Source organism: Penicillium brevicompactum (assembly GCF_028827555.1).
Source record: "Penicillium brevicompactum strain IBT 35665 chromosome Unknown utg000001l_segment0_segment0, whole genome shotgun sequence".
In the NCBI taxonomy this organism is placed as follows: Eukaryota; Fungi; Ascomycota; class Eurotiomycetes; order Eurotiales; family Aspergillaceae; genus Penicillium; species Penicillium brevicompactum.
In genome coordinates, this window is record NW_026623203.1 from 7,470,009 (window position 1) to 7,487,987 (window position 17,979).

General features: G+C 50.1%; 5 protein-coding genes across 5 annotated transcripts; 1 reads left to right on the forward strand and 4 right to left on the reverse strand.

The window, feature by feature from the left end:
- Positions 1-988: 988 nt before the first annotated feature.
- On the reverse strand, positions 989-2,206 carry N7506_002427 (uncharacterized protein; the record flags this gene model as incomplete). The annotated part of the gene is made up of 1 exon (XM_056951723.1): positions 989-2,206. One exon carries the CDS (start codon positions 2,204-2,206, stop codon positions 989-991), a length of 1,218 nt encoding a protein of 405 aa, XP_056817638.1.
- Positions 2,207-2,884: 678 nt separating this feature from the next.
- Positions 2,885-5,036, reverse strand: N7506_002428 (OSTA/TMEM184 family protein; the record flags this gene model as incomplete). Its single annotated transcript, XM_056951724.1, has 6 exons — positions 2,885-3,014; positions 3,084-3,448; positions 3,497-4,519; positions 4,579-4,666; positions 4,733-4,786; positions 4,939-5,036. The coding sequence occupies 6 exons, from the start codon at positions 5,034-5,036 to the stop codon at positions 2,885-2,887; spliced, it is 1,758 nt and encodes a 585-aa protein (XP_056817639.1).
- A 97-nt stretch (positions 5,037-5,133) lies between these two features.
- On the reverse strand, positions 5,134-5,367 carry N7506_002429 (uncharacterized protein; the record flags this gene model as incomplete). Its single annotated transcript, XM_056951725.1, has 1 exon — positions 5,134-5,367. The coding sequence occupies one exon, from the start codon at positions 5,365-5,367 to the stop codon at positions 5,134-5,136; it is 234 nt and encodes a 77-aa protein (XP_056817640.1).
- An 11-nt stretch (positions 5,368-5,378) lies between these two features.
- Positions 5,379-15,132, forward strand: N7506_002430 (uncharacterized protein; the record flags this gene model as incomplete). The annotated part of the gene is made up of 2 exons (XM_056951726.1): positions 5,379-5,443; positions 5,568-15,132. 2 exons carry the CDS (start codon positions 5,379-5,381, stop codon positions 15,130-15,132), a joined length of 9,630 nt encoding a protein of 3,209 aa, XP_056817641.1.
- Positions 15,133-15,491: 359 nt separating this feature from the next.
- On the reverse strand, positions 15,492-17,555 carry N7506_002431 (aminotransferase-like domain-containing protein; the record flags this gene model as incomplete). The annotated part of the gene is made up of 8 exons (XM_056951727.1): positions 15,492-15,749; positions 15,816-16,640; positions 16,689-16,765; positions 16,818-16,985; positions 17,037-17,079; positions 17,138-17,169; positions 17,249-17,285; positions 17,385-17,555. The coding sequence occupies 8 exons, from the start codon at positions 17,553-17,555 to the stop codon at positions 15,492-15,494; spliced, it is 1,611 nt and encodes a 536-aa protein (XP_056817642.1).
- Between the last annotated feature and the right edge of the window lie 424 nt (positions 17,556-17,979).

Sequence of the window (17,979 nt, forward strand, 5' to 3'; positions counted from 1 at the left end):
TCGACCGTATCCTCAAGCCAGCTGGGTCGATTGTGGCGGTACATATTTTGTAGTTCTTTCCCATCCATCGTTATTGTGCCATATTTGTCTTCCCAGCAGCTATATTGTTCTTTTTGAGATACCCTTCAGAGATAGCTAGCTTTGGACCTTGTGTACAATTAACTTCTGTTTCATACAAGTGATGTGACTTTCATGATGAATGCATTCTAACCTCGAAGTCCTGCGCTGTACTACCCAGCAAGGTTTGCACTGGTGTTTGTTTCAACTATTGACCTCGGGACTTACCTAGGTAGACAGCCTGTTACACTTCGACCTTGGAATCGAATCATTGCGTGGTTGAAGGGTTTTCAAGGTTCGAGCTCGGGAGATCTTGACCCTTCAATTGGAACCCTGGGACCTCGTGAAATGCACCCACGGGCCTCCAGGGCTGGGTGCCGCGATGATAGTTGTAGTATGGTTGGATAACCACCAATTTCAGCAAACAAACCTTCCAAGGTTCCAAGGTTGCATATAGGAAAAGGGACAACCCTGGAGGGTGCCGTTGATCCACCCTGATATGTCTACCAGACTGCGTTGTTGGTGACTTGTATATCGCAACACGCCACTGGTATGGATTGTTTCGTCCTTTCTTGGGTATGCAAAAACATGAGATTTCCAGTTCTCTCCCTACGTTGTGTGCAGCCTTTCAGCAATAAAAGTGGATTAGAAACTTCTAGCAAAACCTTGAGGTAGGACTAATTGATCGCAAGATAAATATTAGTTACCACACATTATCCCATGTATCAAGCAAAGACCCAACCATAACCTAAAATGGGGTATTCTGAAAAGTTCCAACGCAAAGACCGGGCAATATTTCCAACCAAAACAAGAACAAGCAAGCAAGAGACCGGAAATTTCGGCCGTCGAGTATTAAAGAGAGACTGAGAGTATAGGCAGTAACGGAATCAAAAGATAGCCCGAAAGTAATGCGGACAGAGATTTTGCAGGCTCAAAACGCCAAGCCGATATCAGACTCACGGAAGCGCGTGTGATCATTGGTCGGGTATGCACACAGAGGAAGATCTTGCTGCTGTCCCTCAAATATAGTTGGGTGACAAAGACCAGACTCCAGATCTTTCTCTGTTGCAGGTGAATGATGAAATGAGAACGATGTGCGCGGTGTGATGGCACTTGAAAAGAGACTCGAGATGGAACTGTTGTTCCGAGCTCTGGCACCAGTGACAGTCGAAGCCGATGCGACGGTCGTGCCACTAAGCGTGCGAGTTCGCTCCCAGTTGAAATTGTCTTCGGGCGGGGAGATCTGCTTTGTGGACATGTCTGTAGGGAACATCCACTGGGTGACGCGGTTGGATAAAGAGGGTGGAGTTGAAGGGATTGCGGGTCGGCTATCATAGTTGGGGATGGAGGGATGGCGGAGTGAAGATAGTCTCGATGGCATCGTTCGAGAGCTGGCGGACGAAGGTGTGTCCTTGGACACTGGTGAGTAGTTCGAGGGCGAGGTGCTCGCCGAGTCTGTGACTAGACTCTTCGATGCAGGTGGTGTTTCAGGAACTCTTGCCCAGGGTTGACTATAGTCTACCTGATTTGACAATGGTGTGCTCAAGGTCAGCTCACTGCTTCTTAGCTTCGACTCGCGATGAATTGGAGAAGTTGCTGGAGCCAGTTGGATTGGAATCTCGACAGGGGTGACCGTAGAGAAATGCGGAACCAAGCTGCTGGTGATTCGAACGGGGTTTTCCATGGACAGGGAATTCCCTAGCGAGCGGCGCTTTTGCGATCCGACTGGTTTGCGGGAAACCACGACTGTCGTTTGACAGCGGCGATCTCGAACGCTGGTGGAGGTGGTTAGGGCACGAGGTGGGGCCGGCAGCGTCATGCGCTGGGGGCTTTCGTTCAGCTGGAAAGAGTCGAAGGAAGGTAATTCCGATAGTCGATTACCTGATCGATGTATACGGAGATCCAGTGGTTGATATTTAATCGAGGCAGGGGTCTGCAGGGTCTCTGACCCATGGAATCCTGGTGACTGGAATGATTGTACTCTGCGAAAATCTGAAGGTGCGCTGATCTTCAATGGCATAGTCGAGGATCTTTTCATGGACATACTCGCCCGAGTGGAAGCTCGCGAGGCCAGATGTCGGCTTCCGTTCAGCCATGACGACAGTGAGTTGCGATGCTGATGGATGCTTGGGCTGCTAGGGGAGGTCATCATAGACCACCAGCTTCATGGGCGGAACTAGATGTGGCTGAGTATGACATATTTTCATCTCTCGCTCGATACCTAGATCTTGAGTTTAGTATATCAAGTTGCTATGTTTATTTAGTATGCATACCGTTCTGAGCTCGGGGCTGGCAGCTATCTTCGCCTGGGGTGAGGCATGTTAAGCAAGATCGCATCCAACCAGTGAACAACGACCCTGCTTTCTCCAAAGCTAGCATATTTGCGACCAGCGCGTGTTTAGAGTCAATCCATCACCTTCAAGGCGATATAACGAGAGATAGTCGGAAGAAAAAAAGGGAAGAGCAGAACAAAGAAGCAACCCCACCTATGGGAATTTAGGCCTGTCAGACCCAAAATGAACATCTGACCGAGTTCGTCCACTGACTTCAACTAAAAATAAGGAGCTATGCCCAGCAGAGCAGTACATCCTCACGCCAACGCATTTAGCACTACGATCGTCAACATCGGAGTGGATTGAAGCAACGCTATTCGTTAGCGCCCTGTGGAGTCGTCACATCTGTGCTTATCACTTGAACTTGGGTGAGAATTGGGCGCTTAACGAAATTATCGGTCCTGTTTGATGCTCCTTTTTAAAATTTGTATTTCTATGAATATACTTACGGAAATAACAGGAAATCAAGTTATCTCATTCGTACTCCGTACACACTAGCCCCAAACATTGTCCTGTTCTAGGTCACCATAGCTCCATTTGGACCTTGGATTAGCTTCTGAATTAGACTCTGGAGGTGTCGCAGACTCGGCCCCCTCCTCTTCAATTGGCTCTCCTGAAGGTCTCCTGGAAATTGGAATTAGCGTCAGCGACTCTGAAGATCTTCTCTCTGTTAATGATTGGTGCTGCACGTACGAAAATCGCCGGGGTTCGGGCTCTGCATGCGCAGAACCATACGTTCTTTGCGTTTGAGCCCGGTCTTCTTCTTCAGCCTCTGTGTTCTCCACCACGAGGTCAACCAGCTGGCTGCGTCGTGTGCCGCCGGAGCTCGTGGAACTAGGGTTTCGCTGCAAGGAACCGGGTGTCGGCGAGCTTGGGCCAGCTCGGTCACCGGATTGATTGGAGCTTGGCTTGGCTTTGGCGTTTCCTCCTTCTGACGCCCGGCCCTTTTTATGCCGGCGGGCCTTTTTGATATCCGCCCCTCGGTTTGAATCTTGACGTCGCATCGCGGGCGATATCCGTTGATCCCTTGGCACCTCGTTGGCGGTAATTACTGGATACTACGCACAATTAGCAATTGAAGCCATAGCGCTTCCTCATAAACTCACGTTCCAGTCCCCAAATTCCAGGGCACGGGCATTGAGGAAGAGTCGCTCATCTTCATCGTCCATGGCGATTTCATCGATATCACTGTAGGACCGGAACCTTTCTCGCGACGTCTGACTGGCCCGTTCACTCCTACTGCCACGATCACTGGGTTCCCCACCTAAGAGAGGCGTGCGGCTATTGATTTCACCAGGCTTAGGGATCCAGTATTTGGCTTTCCCGCCCCGCTCGTATCTCATTCCATCCATTACTCGCTTCACACGAGATCCGGACTCCTCATGCGGTACGATGTTGTCGCCCGAATCAAAGAGCCGGTATTCATAATTGTCGCCGCGGATGGTGAGCAAGGTGTCTTCCCACAAGTCTCGAACACCAAATGCATCTCGCAGTGCATATTTCACGGGCAGACGCGCGGACGAAATGGATGGGTCTGCATAGTCATGCCACGAGAATGCATACCAGTGGGCCATTGCGAAAAATGGCATCTCGAAACAGATCAGACTGTCTTGGATGGCAGCAGCAAGGTTGTTGGGCGTGTATCCTGCCACGCTACCGAGCGCCCCCAGCCACTGCAAGATTGACAAGAAGAATCCTTGCCAATACGAGGCAAAGATAATGAGCTTGACGCATAGGAATTTAGGGACTGGCCGAAATGGTGCAAGGTCGTCGTGCAGACACACCCAAAACATGGCCAGAGAGTAGAGACTGATTGTGACACTAAGATTGTACACAATTCCTGTCCAGAGATACCCCGATCCTAATCCAAGATATCCCTCCTGGTATGTGTTCGTTGCCTTCAAGATGACAGAGACAAGCGCCAGAATGGGCTTCAACCATGCATATTGTAATATACCCCGTTTGACCGCGAGGAAGGTGTGAGGATCGGAGACGTCAATTTTAGGGAGAAAGTGATTAAGCGGCCAAGCATGTGAGATGGGCGGACGGCCGTGGGCCATGATAATGACAGCTCGTTCGCCCCCAAGGAAGTTGATGAGGAGTTGAAAGAAAGTGTAGATAGTGAACGCCTGTCAAAGTTAGTTGTTAATGCCAGTAGTGGCAATTCCCCTGGAACAAGATCAAGTACCTCATAAATATCGCGAACGGGGTCCAAAAACTGAGCTGCAGTGAGAGATACGATGCTCGTCCATGAAGATACCGCGTAAATCGGAACCCTGAGCTATGTTAGTACATCCTCATTTGTTCTGGCCCCTGAGCCAGGTCCTCGAAGCGGTACTGACATCAACAGAATGCGCACCACATAGCGTTGGAGAAGTGGTTTCCGGTAATTTTTGCTATATGATTGGTGAGCGATGACCTGGGACTTGGAGTTGCAGAAGCTCGAACGTTTGTAACCATATTGACCTGGGGTTGAGACGCAAAGTTAGATTTAGAAACTCGAAGATTGTAGCTATAATCAAATACTCTTTCAGACCGGGACACTCACACTAATGATAAGAAAGAGGCGACCAAAGCCGAGACACCTGCAACAATGGTGATCGCGCGTGCTAGGCTGGAGCCTGTTCCTCCTGTAGCGGTTGTCATGACTGAAGATTAGGGACAAGCGCGGTTCCAAGACCGCTTTTTGCCTGCGGAGATATTCCAGCTCATGCCGTGGAGTCGATAAGACAAGACATGGTGCTCAAGGGCGAAAGGTGTGGGGTGGTCGAGCTTGTGGAGCAAAGTTGCGGAATGAGGAGGCGTGTTGCCCGATGACGATCTTCTCGTGACACCGCCCGGACTGCTTCATGGACTTTTTTGGCAACTTGCGATTTTTCTGAATTATCTGAGCTAGCAGTTTGGGCTTCGATGATTGGAAGCTCGACACTGGCTTGCTAGGCTCGTCGTTCGCGTTCTGCGCGCTGACGTTGTCCATGCCGCTCGGAGATGGCTAGCACCAGCTTGACGTCGACTTTCTTGACGCCCGATCCAAGTTTCAACTGGTGGGTAGAGTTCGCGCAAAAGATGGCTTGTATACTGATTCACACAGGTTCTTTCTCCTTGAGCTGATTGTTTCTTGCATCCTGTAAGTCCCCGCGTTGGATGGACCGCTTGGATCGCGCTAATTGTTGAAAGTGCTCTGTTCTTCCTGCTCTACTTCAATCGACTCTTCGCGACACTCCTCTCCTACGCGATCCGAGCATACACCTGGCACTACTACCGCGCATATGTCGACATCAATGCCCTCCAAGTCTCCTTACTTGGCGGGAGAATCTTCTTCAAGGGCATCCGTTACCATGGCGTGAACGAGACAATATTCATTCATGGAGGATTCATAACATGGCGGTATTGGACGCGCACAGTCGAGCGAAACGACCTCACAGGAATTCGGCGCAAAACTGGGTTGCCCGATCATGCATCTGAGCAAGGACATGCACGTCACCCGCATGAGGGGGACGACAACCTCGGGGAGCAGGCCGGTGTTGGAAAGACTACGGAATTACCTTGTCGCATCACAATCAAGACATATGGTCTTGAATGGTTCATCTATAATCGAACCCCGGCATACGAAAGCATCCTGGCTGGGTTTGGGTATTCGCCTAAGAATGTTGATATGGACGGCGACAACTCCAACATTTCCGAGTCTCGCCCAAACACCGGAGACGATGGTGCTGGGCATGAGTTCAATTTCCAGGGTCCACCAGGTCATCGGCCTACTCTGGAAACATTGTCGGAGCGAAGCATGAGTGACAGAGGCAGATCATCTGCTTGTAGAGAATCCGAACTGTCAGATCCCGTCTCAAACATGCTGCAGCTTTTACCAGTCAGGTTGGATTGCAAGAAAGGAGCCATCGTCATGGGAAATGAACACACTCGATCTGTCTTGACAACCACATTCGATTCAGGATCAGGCACCGTGGATGCTTCAAACGCGGGTCCTTTCGATTTGTATCGCCAAACATTCTCATTTCACCTCAACAATCCTGTCATTCAGATGAGACCTAATCCTGATTTCAAACAAAGCCAGCCTGCAACCGCTAAAGCTTTGAGTGCCGCACAGGAGAAAGATAAAGGATTGAAGAAGAAAAGACCAAATGTCTTTAACTATCAATTCCAAAAGCGCAAGGTCTGGCACAGCATCCGTGACCTAGTCCCTTATTTTCAGACTTCTGTCGAGTCTTTCCATGCAAACAGCAGGCACACCAATAACATGCCAAGAAGCCAGGCAGAGTTCCCTGAAGTGCGCTGGACCGGCCTTTCTCGGTATCTGGACGAGGGTGGCGAAGATGAGCATGAGAAGTGGAACACAGTTGAATATGCTAGGTATTCCACCATTGTGGATAGCCCAGGCATAGACATCGCATACTTTTGGGATATTCCTGGGCGAGTTCTGGTCCAGCCCTCGTCAGATCCCGGATCTCATCCGGCGGGGATGAATATAAATTGTGCCTCTCCGCCAGAATGGGGCATTGATGTCAAAATCGAGGGAGGAACGATCAACTACGGGCCGTGGGCTGACCGCGAGCGAGTTGGCCTACAGAATGTGTTCTTCCCCAATTTCTATCGCAGCGCCGAGCCTACTGAGCAGCTAGCACCTGGTGTCCTGCGGCAGAGCACTTCTTTTAGGTTGCGTGTTGAAATCAACGATGAACTCGTCTTGCGCATACCGACAAGAGAGCCCTCCAAAGATTGGCAATGGAAGGGCCGAGCCGATGCTGTTGGGGGTGCATCAAGGACCAAAAAGCCAGTTGAGAAGAAGAACAATCGAGCCAAAGATGGAGAGAAAGGACACCTTGGTCCCGAAATCCGTCCCTTTGGGTGGCTCTCGCTGTGCGTGGCTGCCGACTCTACCATCAATTACAACATGGACATGGTAGCATCGAGTGCAGGATTCCACAATGAGCTTTCGCTTGATTTGCGCGAGTCAAAGTTATCCTCCAGTATTAACCATGGCTTGCTTTGGCAATGCCCCCGGCAGCAAGTGACTTGTGACCTGTCCAACCCTCTTTCGTGGAATAACCTCCGCTCCTGGAAATTTACCGCTGAAAGCCAGAAATTGCGACTGTTTCTTTTGCGTGATCACATCTTTCTTCTCACTGATCTTGTGAGTGATTGGGCATCAGGGCCACCCTCTGATTATCACACATTCGTGCCTTTCATCTATAACCTTGACCTCAATTTCACCGACTTGGAACTCTACATCAATGTCAACGACAGAAACATCATCAGCAATCCTTCCGATTTGGAAGATAACCGTTTCATTGTTATCAAAGGCCAGCGTTTGACGTCCAACGTCATGATCCCACTGAACAAGTATCTTCCTGAGCAGAATGCGATCGAATTTAGAGTAGGCTTGGAAGACGGCGGTGTGGACTATGTAACTCCCCTATGGGATACACTGCATGAGTTCCTGCCACAGACTTCAATGGCCACTCTTCAGAGTCTGTTCATCGATGGATCCTACAACTACTTCCAGTCAACCTCCCCTGAATTGACAGACACCTTGGTTCTCAATATCGACGGTGTTTCGCCCAGACTCTTCCTCTTTGGTTTCTTGATCAAGAGCTTCATGACCATCAGAGAAAATTATTTCGGAGAGGAGATGCACTTCAAGACCCTGGAGGAATACCAGGAGCTTGTCTACGCGGACGAACCGCCAACAAATCCTACCGGGATCAATCCAAACCGAAAGTCAAATGACATGGATGTCCTCGTTCGTGTCACAGTTGACAGTCCTCGCGCCCTGCTTCCCGTGAACATCTACGATACCTCAAAATGCATGGGTCTCAGTGCAGCATCGCTCGAAGTAGACTTGCGGTTCACGAATTACTATATGGACTTGCAGTTTTCTCTGACTCCGCTAAAACTAGATTTGGAGTCAATTGACCCTGATGGACCATCTGCAATTTCCGGCACCCAGCTCTTCGTCGATGGTATCTCGGTTTACGGGCACCGTCTCTTCGGTCTGCCCCCTCTTGAGCCAACATATGTGTGTAATTGGGATTTCGAAGTTGGAAAGATTATCGGCGAATGTTCTGCTGAATTCTTGTCTTGCTTGATCTCGTCTGTGAAGAGTTTCGACTTCTCCTTTGACAACGAGGAAAATGCATTACCTTCATTGTTCCCGGAGATTTTGCATGATGTGACTTTCTTGAGGGCCAAGATTGACACCATTCACATCTCCGTGTTGCTGGAACAGGTTGCTGTAGTTCTGAGCACCCAGTCTCTGAATGTGAACTTCAACGACTGGGCTAACGCCACATTTTCCAAGCGCATGAACCTGCTTGTGCCTGATATCTCGATCGCTGCAGTTGATCGGAAAGCTGTGAACCAATCTGGCTCTGCGTCCGGGGAAGCAGTATCCCCAATTGGACTGTTTCAGCTCACTGTGGGGCTCAAGATGGCTCTGCGCAAATCTGACATTGTGCAAAACCGAAGGCTACAGCAAGAACATATCAAAATCCATGATCGGCGGACTCATCGGGCCCAATGGTTGCTCCTCGATTGGGAGGAAACCGGCCCCGCCTCAACTATCCATCCAGAAGATGATGTCTTCCCTCCCACCATGCCAATACCGTCAATGCCAGAGCCCATACACCGCGAAGTCGGCTCAAGCTTTACAAAATCATACCGGAAGCAGTCGGGGTCTCGTCCAAATGAAAGTACCAGGAGCTTCTTGGTTCAATCCGAGGCCTCGAGCCTCAAGAGTGTCCGAGCAAACGCCAAATCCAACTTCAGAGTCGCTTCCGATTCACCATCTCAATCACGCCCCGATCTTCCCAACCGAGGGTCAAGTTGGTCTGTGTCTCAAAGCAACCGATCGAGAGATGGGACCCACCCCGGGTCTCGGGTGGGAGGCTTCTCGTCCTCTGCGGTAAGAGATGCAAACCCATGGATAATGCCTCGATTTTCGTACTACAAGCTGCGATTTGACACCTCTGAGCTTCCGCTACCTCCCGCAGATGACGATGACGGGCTCTATGATGATGCCTCGCCGAATGGTCCTAAATCTGTGTTTCTGACATTCGACGATGATCAGATGACATACACAAATTTGGCCATTGATCTACCCCTTGGCATTCGAGGATTTTGCACTCCAAAATTCCTTTTGAGCCTCGCATCTCTGTTAGATGGATTAGAACCCAAGCACCCAACACAAGTCATTGATTCACTTCAAAAGGATGTGATATCAAGCATTGTTGGCTATGATAAGGCTATGAGTAAGCCAAAGATCTCCACAGCCGTTGCTCTTCGTGTTCCATCCATTCAACTCAGACTGGTCGATTTTTCTGAAGCTCCCAATGATCAACATATCGAGTTCCGGGATGACTATAGCATCGAAATTCGTCATCTCCGAACCGAGTTTCGCAAGAAAGTCGAGCGCCAAAAGGATGACCTGCTCCAAGGCCTCAAACAAGATACCACAGTTCACGTGGCAGCAGATCATCTATCATTTGCAGTCGAAGGAAGTCAAACCGACAACTTCCATGAGAAAGCTGTTTTCAATTCACATTTGGAGGACTTTGATCTCTGGCTAGTCACTTCGCCAAGTGTTCGTGCTAGTCTTCAAGTACGAACATTCAATACGATGACATGTGCAAAGTCAGTGGAGCGTCTTGCGTTCCTTGTCCGTCGAGCAACGACTATGTTGGATTCCGTCGCGTCTTCTTTCCAACAATTGTCAACCTCTAGTGAGAAACGTCTCAAGTACCTCATGTACTCGCTCACGCAATCGTCCGCCGATGTTCCAGATCCGATATTCCTTGCTCGCATTTCTTTTGTTCTCAGAGTCGCCCAAACCCATCTCAGGCAACACGACTCGTGGAAAATCATATCTCGAATTCGCGGCATCTACAAAACATTACCTGATCATCGGCAGCGTGATTTGGAGCGGAAATGCTTGAGTAGAAAACCGCCTCTACCAGCAAACTCCAAGAAGACGGTCATTTCTGGGCTTGATAGCTGGAGAGCCTGGGATCTAGCCCACGTTGACAAAAGCTATGTCATGCGTCGTGTTTGGCCCCCTACTGAGCCCCAAAGGGACAACCCACAACCTTCCATGTTTGCATCATCCACCATCCAAACATTCCGTTTCTCTTTGGATCCCGGCCCCAGAGAGAGTGATTTGATTATAGAGAATCTGTCAATCGCCGCGTCTTTAAACCCGAACTGGCTGGGTCGTGGAGAAGAAGAACACCGCAGAAAGCTCATAACTCTGCAGTCTTATTGCGGCTCTGCGGCGTTGAGACTGCGCTGGGAGATCTTGGATCTTGCAGAGGGAGTAGTCAAGGTCATGTCGAATATCACACTCGAGTCCTCGCCAGGCCATGCCCCGAGCGACACAGTCGAGGAGAAAATTCCTACCGAGTTGCAAGTTATGGTCGGGACTGACTTTGGCTCCATTACTCTCGATGGCATCAATGTCAAACTTGCTCTGGTAACGAAAGCTCTTCGAGGCTCCATCGTCCAAAAGTCTCTCGGCTCGGTAGAGTCTACAGACGAAGACCTTTCTTTGCTATTTAGTGCAGAGGGCTGTTCATCGGAAATACAGAGTCAATCCACCACTCTCATGCTGTCAAGGATAGCTGATCCTTATTTGAACATATCTGTCACATCTGAAAACGGTGTGAAGGAATCCAAGCGCGATTGGAAGCTTGCCAGCTCTTGCAGGAAACTTCGTTATGATATGAAAGAGGACCCTCTCAGTCTGGCACATACAGCGGACAGACTGATCGCAGACGAAGTTCGGTATATCCAGCAGCTTGTGAAAAGTGTCAAACTTCCAAAGTCGCAGCCCAAGCAGGCTCAGCCTCCAACAAAGCCTCCAACAAAGCCCACTAGACATACCTTCCATGTTGCCATGTTTTTGGAAGACTACAGACTGACTTTCAGTTTGTTGCCGTCATTGAAGTATCTTGTATCGGGTGAGGTTGCTCGTATGTCAGTGATGCCGGCGCAAGGCTCCAAGCTTGAGATTGACTTCGACATCAAGAAGAATTCGCACATGTTTGTTTCGGGCGAGAACGAACGATTCCATGTGCTTTCAATATTGGAGATACCCCCCGTGAACGGTCGAGTCCTCGCGAACTTCCTTGACGGTCGCAAGGAGGTAGACATTGATGTCACGATCGAACTTATTAGCCTGGAAGCCAGTTCTGTGCGCAGCCTATTGGCTGTTCTTACAGGACCGGATGTCTCTCACTTGGTTACAGACCTGAAGCAAACCGTGGAAATACTCAAAGCTCATTTGGAAGATGTGCTGGCATTGCAGAAGACATCAACCAAGCCCAAAACTGCCGATAACCAAGAAATCCTTTACAAATCTCGCTTCACAATGGCTGGATTCGAGATCCACGCTGTTGCGCCTGGTCTCAAAAGCAAAGATTACTCTGCAGAGATGATATTCAGTCTTGGGATGATGCGAATGCGACTTCAAAACGGCCTTGACAGAGGCTATGCGATGGAGCACCCCGAATTCAACATTGATGCCCCTCAAATCAGCTTTGAGCTCAGGAGACAAGAGAAGTTCCAGAGTCACTCATACGGTGGTTTCACTGCCGGGGTAAAGTTGGAAGGAACCTCTGCGATCCGGGAGAACGGGGAGGTGACCAGAGCATACCATTTCACTAGCGAAAGATTTGACATTGAACTCTTTGCAGAAACGGCAGCTCTGGTGGTCGACATTGCTGTCTATACGCAAGAGCGCATCAAGACGCTGGACTTTTCTCATGAGGTCAAGCGTCTCAAGAAGCTGAGGCGCCGTGGTCACAACATTACGAAAGATGTGGCCGCCGATGCTCCCGAGATCCATGTCAATGATGATGCACCCCCGGAAACATTCCTTGACGCTCTTTATTCTTTGCGGTTCCAAACCATCCAAGTTGCTTGGAATATGGCTGAGATTCAACCACAATCTGACCGGCACCCCGAAGACCTGGTGTTTTCGATCCAACAGGTTGAGTTGTCCAACAAGAAAAAGAACGCAGCCAAACTTCGGATTGAGAATATGCAGCTCCAAATGGTTCCCTATGGCACCGACCGAGAGAAGCGGTCGCTTAATTCAGCACTCATGCCCGAGCTGGTGTTCAACGTGGCATACGCATCGAAAGGAAAGGAAGTTTGGCTCGCTTTCCAAGCAGCTGGCAAATCCCTGGATATACGAGCTACTTCCGAGTTCATCATCCCAGCAAGCATGATTCGAGATTCCATCGCTACTGCAAGTGAAGCGCTTCGGGATGGAAAGGCTGTCTGGGCTACTAGAGAAGAATCGCCCGATGAGACGAATACGAACAAAGATCGAAGTCTTTTCGGCAACAGACGATTACGCTCTCTCTTGATTGATGTTGACTTTGCTGGTGCTACAGTGACACTTCAAGGGAAGCTCAGTCATGATCATCAAACATTACTGGCAGCCACATGGCAAGGCCGCAAGGTCAACGATCAAAGATATGGCCAGTATCTGCAAGGAGATGCAGCGACCACAGCAACTCTCCGAGCACCTGGTGTGGCTCTGAAGGTTCAATTCGAGGACAACGGAACTGACGACCCTGCACTCAATGCGGAGCTCAAGGTTGATCCTTCAACAAACACATTGCATCCAACACTTGTACCTCTTGTCAAGCAGATGACAGCTACGGTCAAAGAAATCATGGGCAATCAGCAAAATCAGCAAAGTCCGCAGAGCCAGCAACGCAGACCGTCTACGACGGCGAGATTGCAGCCACAGAAGCTCATGCAAGAGAAACCGTTTGGGGCCGATGATCCCACCAGCATTCTCGGCCGGTGCAAAGTAAACTTGGGACTATTGTTCTGCAAACAGGAGTTCAGTCTAAGTTGCCAGCCAATTGCAAGAGTGGCAGCTACCGCAAGGTTTGAGAGTGTCTACGTGACCGTCAACACGGTTTTGTCCGAAGAACAGGGCCGTTTCCTTGCACTCTCGTTGGCCTTTAATGGCTTGGAAGCATCTGTAAAGCATGTTTATTCCAATGAGTCAACGGCAAGCTTTGAAGTGAAATCCATGGTGCTATCGTTGATGAACAGCAAGCATCTTGGTCGGAAAAATGGAATGTCTGCAATTTTGCGGGTGAGCCCAATGAAGGTTGCGGTCAATGCCAAACAGGTTCAAGATTCCTTGCTCTTCAAGGAAATTTGGCTCCCGGCAGACAATGCGCCCAGTTCGAGTGAAAGTGTTCCACCGGAGCCGTCCGAGACCCAAACCTACATCGTACAGCGATACCAGCAAGTTGCTTCTGCCTCAGCGTTCCCATGGAACACAACCATTGCAGTCGAAAAGCTGGAGATTCAACTTGATCTTGGCACAACTCTAGGCAGGGCGCAATTCTCGATTGTTGACTTGTGGGTTGCTACCAGCAAGACGTCCGTTAGTGAGCAGAACATGTGCATCAACCTCGGCTCTGTTGCAATCGAAAGCAAAGGCCGTATGAGTGGAATTGTCGAACTCGGCAAGCTCAAGGTTCACACATCCATTGAATGGCCCGAGGATTCCCGCGAAACTGGCCATACGCCATTGATTCAAGCTTCGGTCGCTTTCCATCACCTCCAAGCCAAGGTCTCCTTCGACTATCAACCATTCCTGGTTGCTCGGATCACCATGTTCAACTTTTTGATGTACAATGTCCGAGGGAAGTCGGGTGACCAGAGCCAGCGGCTGTTCAGTATTTTGGACGGAGACAAGGTGCAACTTTTCTGTACATCTCTGACGGGATCTCAAGGCCTGGCTCTGTTCCAAGCGTGGCAACGTCTGGTCCAAGATGTACAAGCGGCCTACACATCCTCACTGCACGAAGTGGAGCGTTATCTGCGTCGCAAATCATCAGTCTTCCCGGAGCGGCCCCAAGTCGGTGCCAAGCACCTGTCAAAAGAACACACGGATCAGCCCGAAAAGGCACCTATTTCTTTACATACCGGAGTGGTTGTCAACATCCGTCACGTCAACTTAGGAGCGTTCCCCAGCTCATTCTTCGACAACCAGATCTTCAAGGTAGAAGCATACGATGCTCAAGCTCGATTCGGCGTATCACTCGAAAACCAAAAGATTCACAGCGCACTGGGCTTGACTTTGGGACAGTTGCGCGTCGCTCTATCCGGCATCACTCGTCCAACTACAGCCCAACTGGACGAACTCTCAGTGGACGAAATCGCCGAGCGAGCCGCTGCATCCCGAGGCGGGACGATTCTCAAGGTCCCCCGCCTGGTGGCAGCAATGGAAACCTGGCAGGCCCCAGGAACCCATCAGATCGATTACACCTTCCGTAGTACATTCGAGGGTAAAGTGGATGTTGGCTGGAATTACTCGCGCATCAGCTTTATCCGCGACATGTGGGAGACGCATTCACGAGCGCTTGCCTCGCGGCTCGGAAAGCCCTTGCCGCCTTCTGCAGTGCGCATCACTGGTGGACCAGGCAGCAGTCCCGAAGGCAGTGGCGACAGCTCTGAGAAGCAGGAAAAGATCACTGCGGTTGTCAATGTCCCACAGTCAAAGTATACCTACACTGCGCTCGAGCCTCCTATCATCGAGACGCCACAGCTGCGGGATATGGGTGAGGCTACGCCGCCGTTGGAGTGGATTGGTCTGCAACGAGATAAGTTGCCCAATGTGACGCACCAGATCATCATCGTCACTCTGTTAGAGATTGCGAAGGAAGTTGAGGATGCGTATGGCAAGATTCTGGGGTCCTAAGACACTCTACATGTCCCGCCATTCCTCCCCTCCAGAGATCTTTAGATTCACCTGTGTGTTGTTATTGTACTTTTACATGATACCATTGTTTTCCTTTACTTTTTCTTCGTCTGTACACAATACACGTAACTTTTTGCTTTTGATGAGCCGCCTGCTTTACGTCGAGTCCTGTACGGAGTGATCATAGAGTAATTCAAGGTTCCGTCATTTACAATCTTACTCTATCATCTAATTTGTAGAAACAATCTTGAAGCCCAATGCTTTCACCAGGGAGAAGAAAATTCGTCGTGGAAATCATAGACCAGGTATAAAAAAACCCGATTAGCATCAGTCGAAAGCAACGTGCCGACATTGCTATCTTAAAGCCCGAACTGGGTGCGCAAAGAGCCAGCGAAGCGCGAGATAGCTTCGTCAATCTTCTCGGAGGAAGCAGCTGCGAAAGTGGCACGGAAGAACATGTTTTCCTCGGCAGTGTCGTGGTCGGGCTTGAACCAGCTACCACGGGAGAGCAGGACACCAGAATCGACGGCAGACAGGAAGATCTCTTCTTCAATCTCAGCGTGGCTCTTGCCGGCAGCAACGCCAGGGTGCTTGCGCCAGTCAACCTTGATCCAGTGCTGCAAAACGTTAGTATATAAATGCTGAAAGAAGAGCGGACATTAAGGGATATGTAAGCTACTTACGAACATGCCTGCTGCAGGTGCCTCCCAGTGAGCGATCTCGCGAGGCAGATGCTTCTCACATGCATGAACAAGCGAGTCACGACGGGTAGTGTAGGACATGCGCAGGTTAATCAACCAATCGAGGTATCCAGAGTGACCCCAGTGCTCGTCGAGAAGCTTGAAGAGTGCGAGTTGAGCAATACCACTGGGGTTCTGCGAAGAGACCTCGAAGTTACGAACAAAGCGCTCGATAATCTGTTCCGAGGCGACAATCCAACCGACACGAGAGCCGGGGGAGACAACCTTGGAGAAAGACTCCAAGCGAACGACACGGCCGTCGACATCCATGCTCAGGAATGAAGGAACCAAAGACTTAATGAAATCTTCGTGGGTGGCGGGAGGAGGAACGGGCTTGGCGTCCTCGCCCACGTATGGCTGCATTTGCAGGAAGTAGTAGGGCTCATCCTCGACGATGATCACATCGTGCTTCTGAGCAACCTTGTAGACAGCGCGGCGGCGATCACCGGACTGGGTGGCACCAGTGGGGTTCTGACCTGTCGGGATAGTGTACAGAACGTGGGGCTTGCGGGCACCACGGGCATTGACATCCCAGTTGCTGAGGATCTCGTCCATTGACTCGGGAAGCAAACCCTGCTCGTCCATGGCGATACCAACAGCCTTCAGGCCTAGGGGGAAAGCAGTCTCAGCTGCACTGGCGAAGGTATACTCCTCCATAAGAATATAGTCACCTCGCTCGCACAGCAAGCGGAGCGCAGTGTCCCAGGCATAAGTGCTGCCGGCAGTCAAAGTACATTGCCAATCGGAGTAAGGAGGGGTGTGGATGATCTGCTACTTGTCAGCTATGCATGGCTTCCACATTTTAATTCCACTGACCTCAGTGTGTTCGGTCACGAAACGCAGCAAAGGCGCAGCTCCTGTAGCTTGTCCATAGTTGAGTGCAATCTCCAAGTCTGGGGAATTGTTAGTAGAGGCGAAACCCAACTTATCGACCGAAGTACTAACCATATGTGCTGGTTCCTTCTTGGATATCGTGCTTTCCAGCACGCAGCACGGTACCGGACTTCTTGGTCTCTTCGGGTGTGAATCCTGGAGCGGTGGGAACCTTGATATCGAGGTGCTCGAATGGGAAGTATTCAGCGGAGGGCAATCCACCACCGAGAGAGATGAGGCCTTTTGAAAACTTAGCCTTTGAATTCAAATAAATACGTTGTTCAAACTGACCTGGGTTCTTAAGGAAACGAGCTGCTGTCTTCAAAGTGGACGCCTGGGTGGGGAATTAGATGAGCTGTTGCGGATATACCATTGCGCAATTGGGTGCTCACCTTGCGAGACTTGGCTTCAACGGAGAATCGGTCTGAGCGGTGGAACAGAGTAATTAGTATCAGATCAAGATTCCTATACTTGGCCAAAGGAACAATGGTAGGTCGACTTACGATCAAAACGTTTGGCCTTGGGCTTAGTATAGCAGACCTACACAAATCCATATTATAATTAGCACCTGCTGGCAATGCCAATTCGGAATTGTTCTGATATTCCTCCAATTTCAGGCATATTGCACATGGACCATACCGGACTCTTGAACATATCACTGTTGCATGCAGCCGCGATGCCAGTCGGAATGTTGGCTGTCTTAGCTCTCCACGCGGAGACGCCATTGACAGCCAGAGGGTCCGGGATAGGGACAGTCGAAGTATCGGTCACTCCTACAAGGTTGACATCGAGGGCGGCAGGGGGACTCATTATGATCGGAGCGGTAGCGGTGTAAATGCGAGATCGGAGTTATTGAGTGCGGGATTGTGCGCGGGCAACGTTGGCTGGAGGGAATATTTGTGCACGAAATACAAGTCCGTGGGAAAGCTCCAGGGCTGCAGCGATTGAAGATATATTTACTTAAACAAAGAGAGGCCCGAGTGCAACAGGAATTCGGAGCGGCGAAAGCTTCACGGCGAAAGCGGACCGGTCTCTATCTCGTGTTATCGGGTCCGCGGCACATGACTCACTCGCCGAATACAAGTATATTACAACAGACCAATGTATCTTTCATGCATATTATCAGAGTGTAAGTATTTGACTAAATTGGAGATCTTTATAAACAAAAGCCATACATGGTATTCCAAAGTTATCTTTCATACTTTCACGCCTTTCACTTGACACCGCGGGGGGG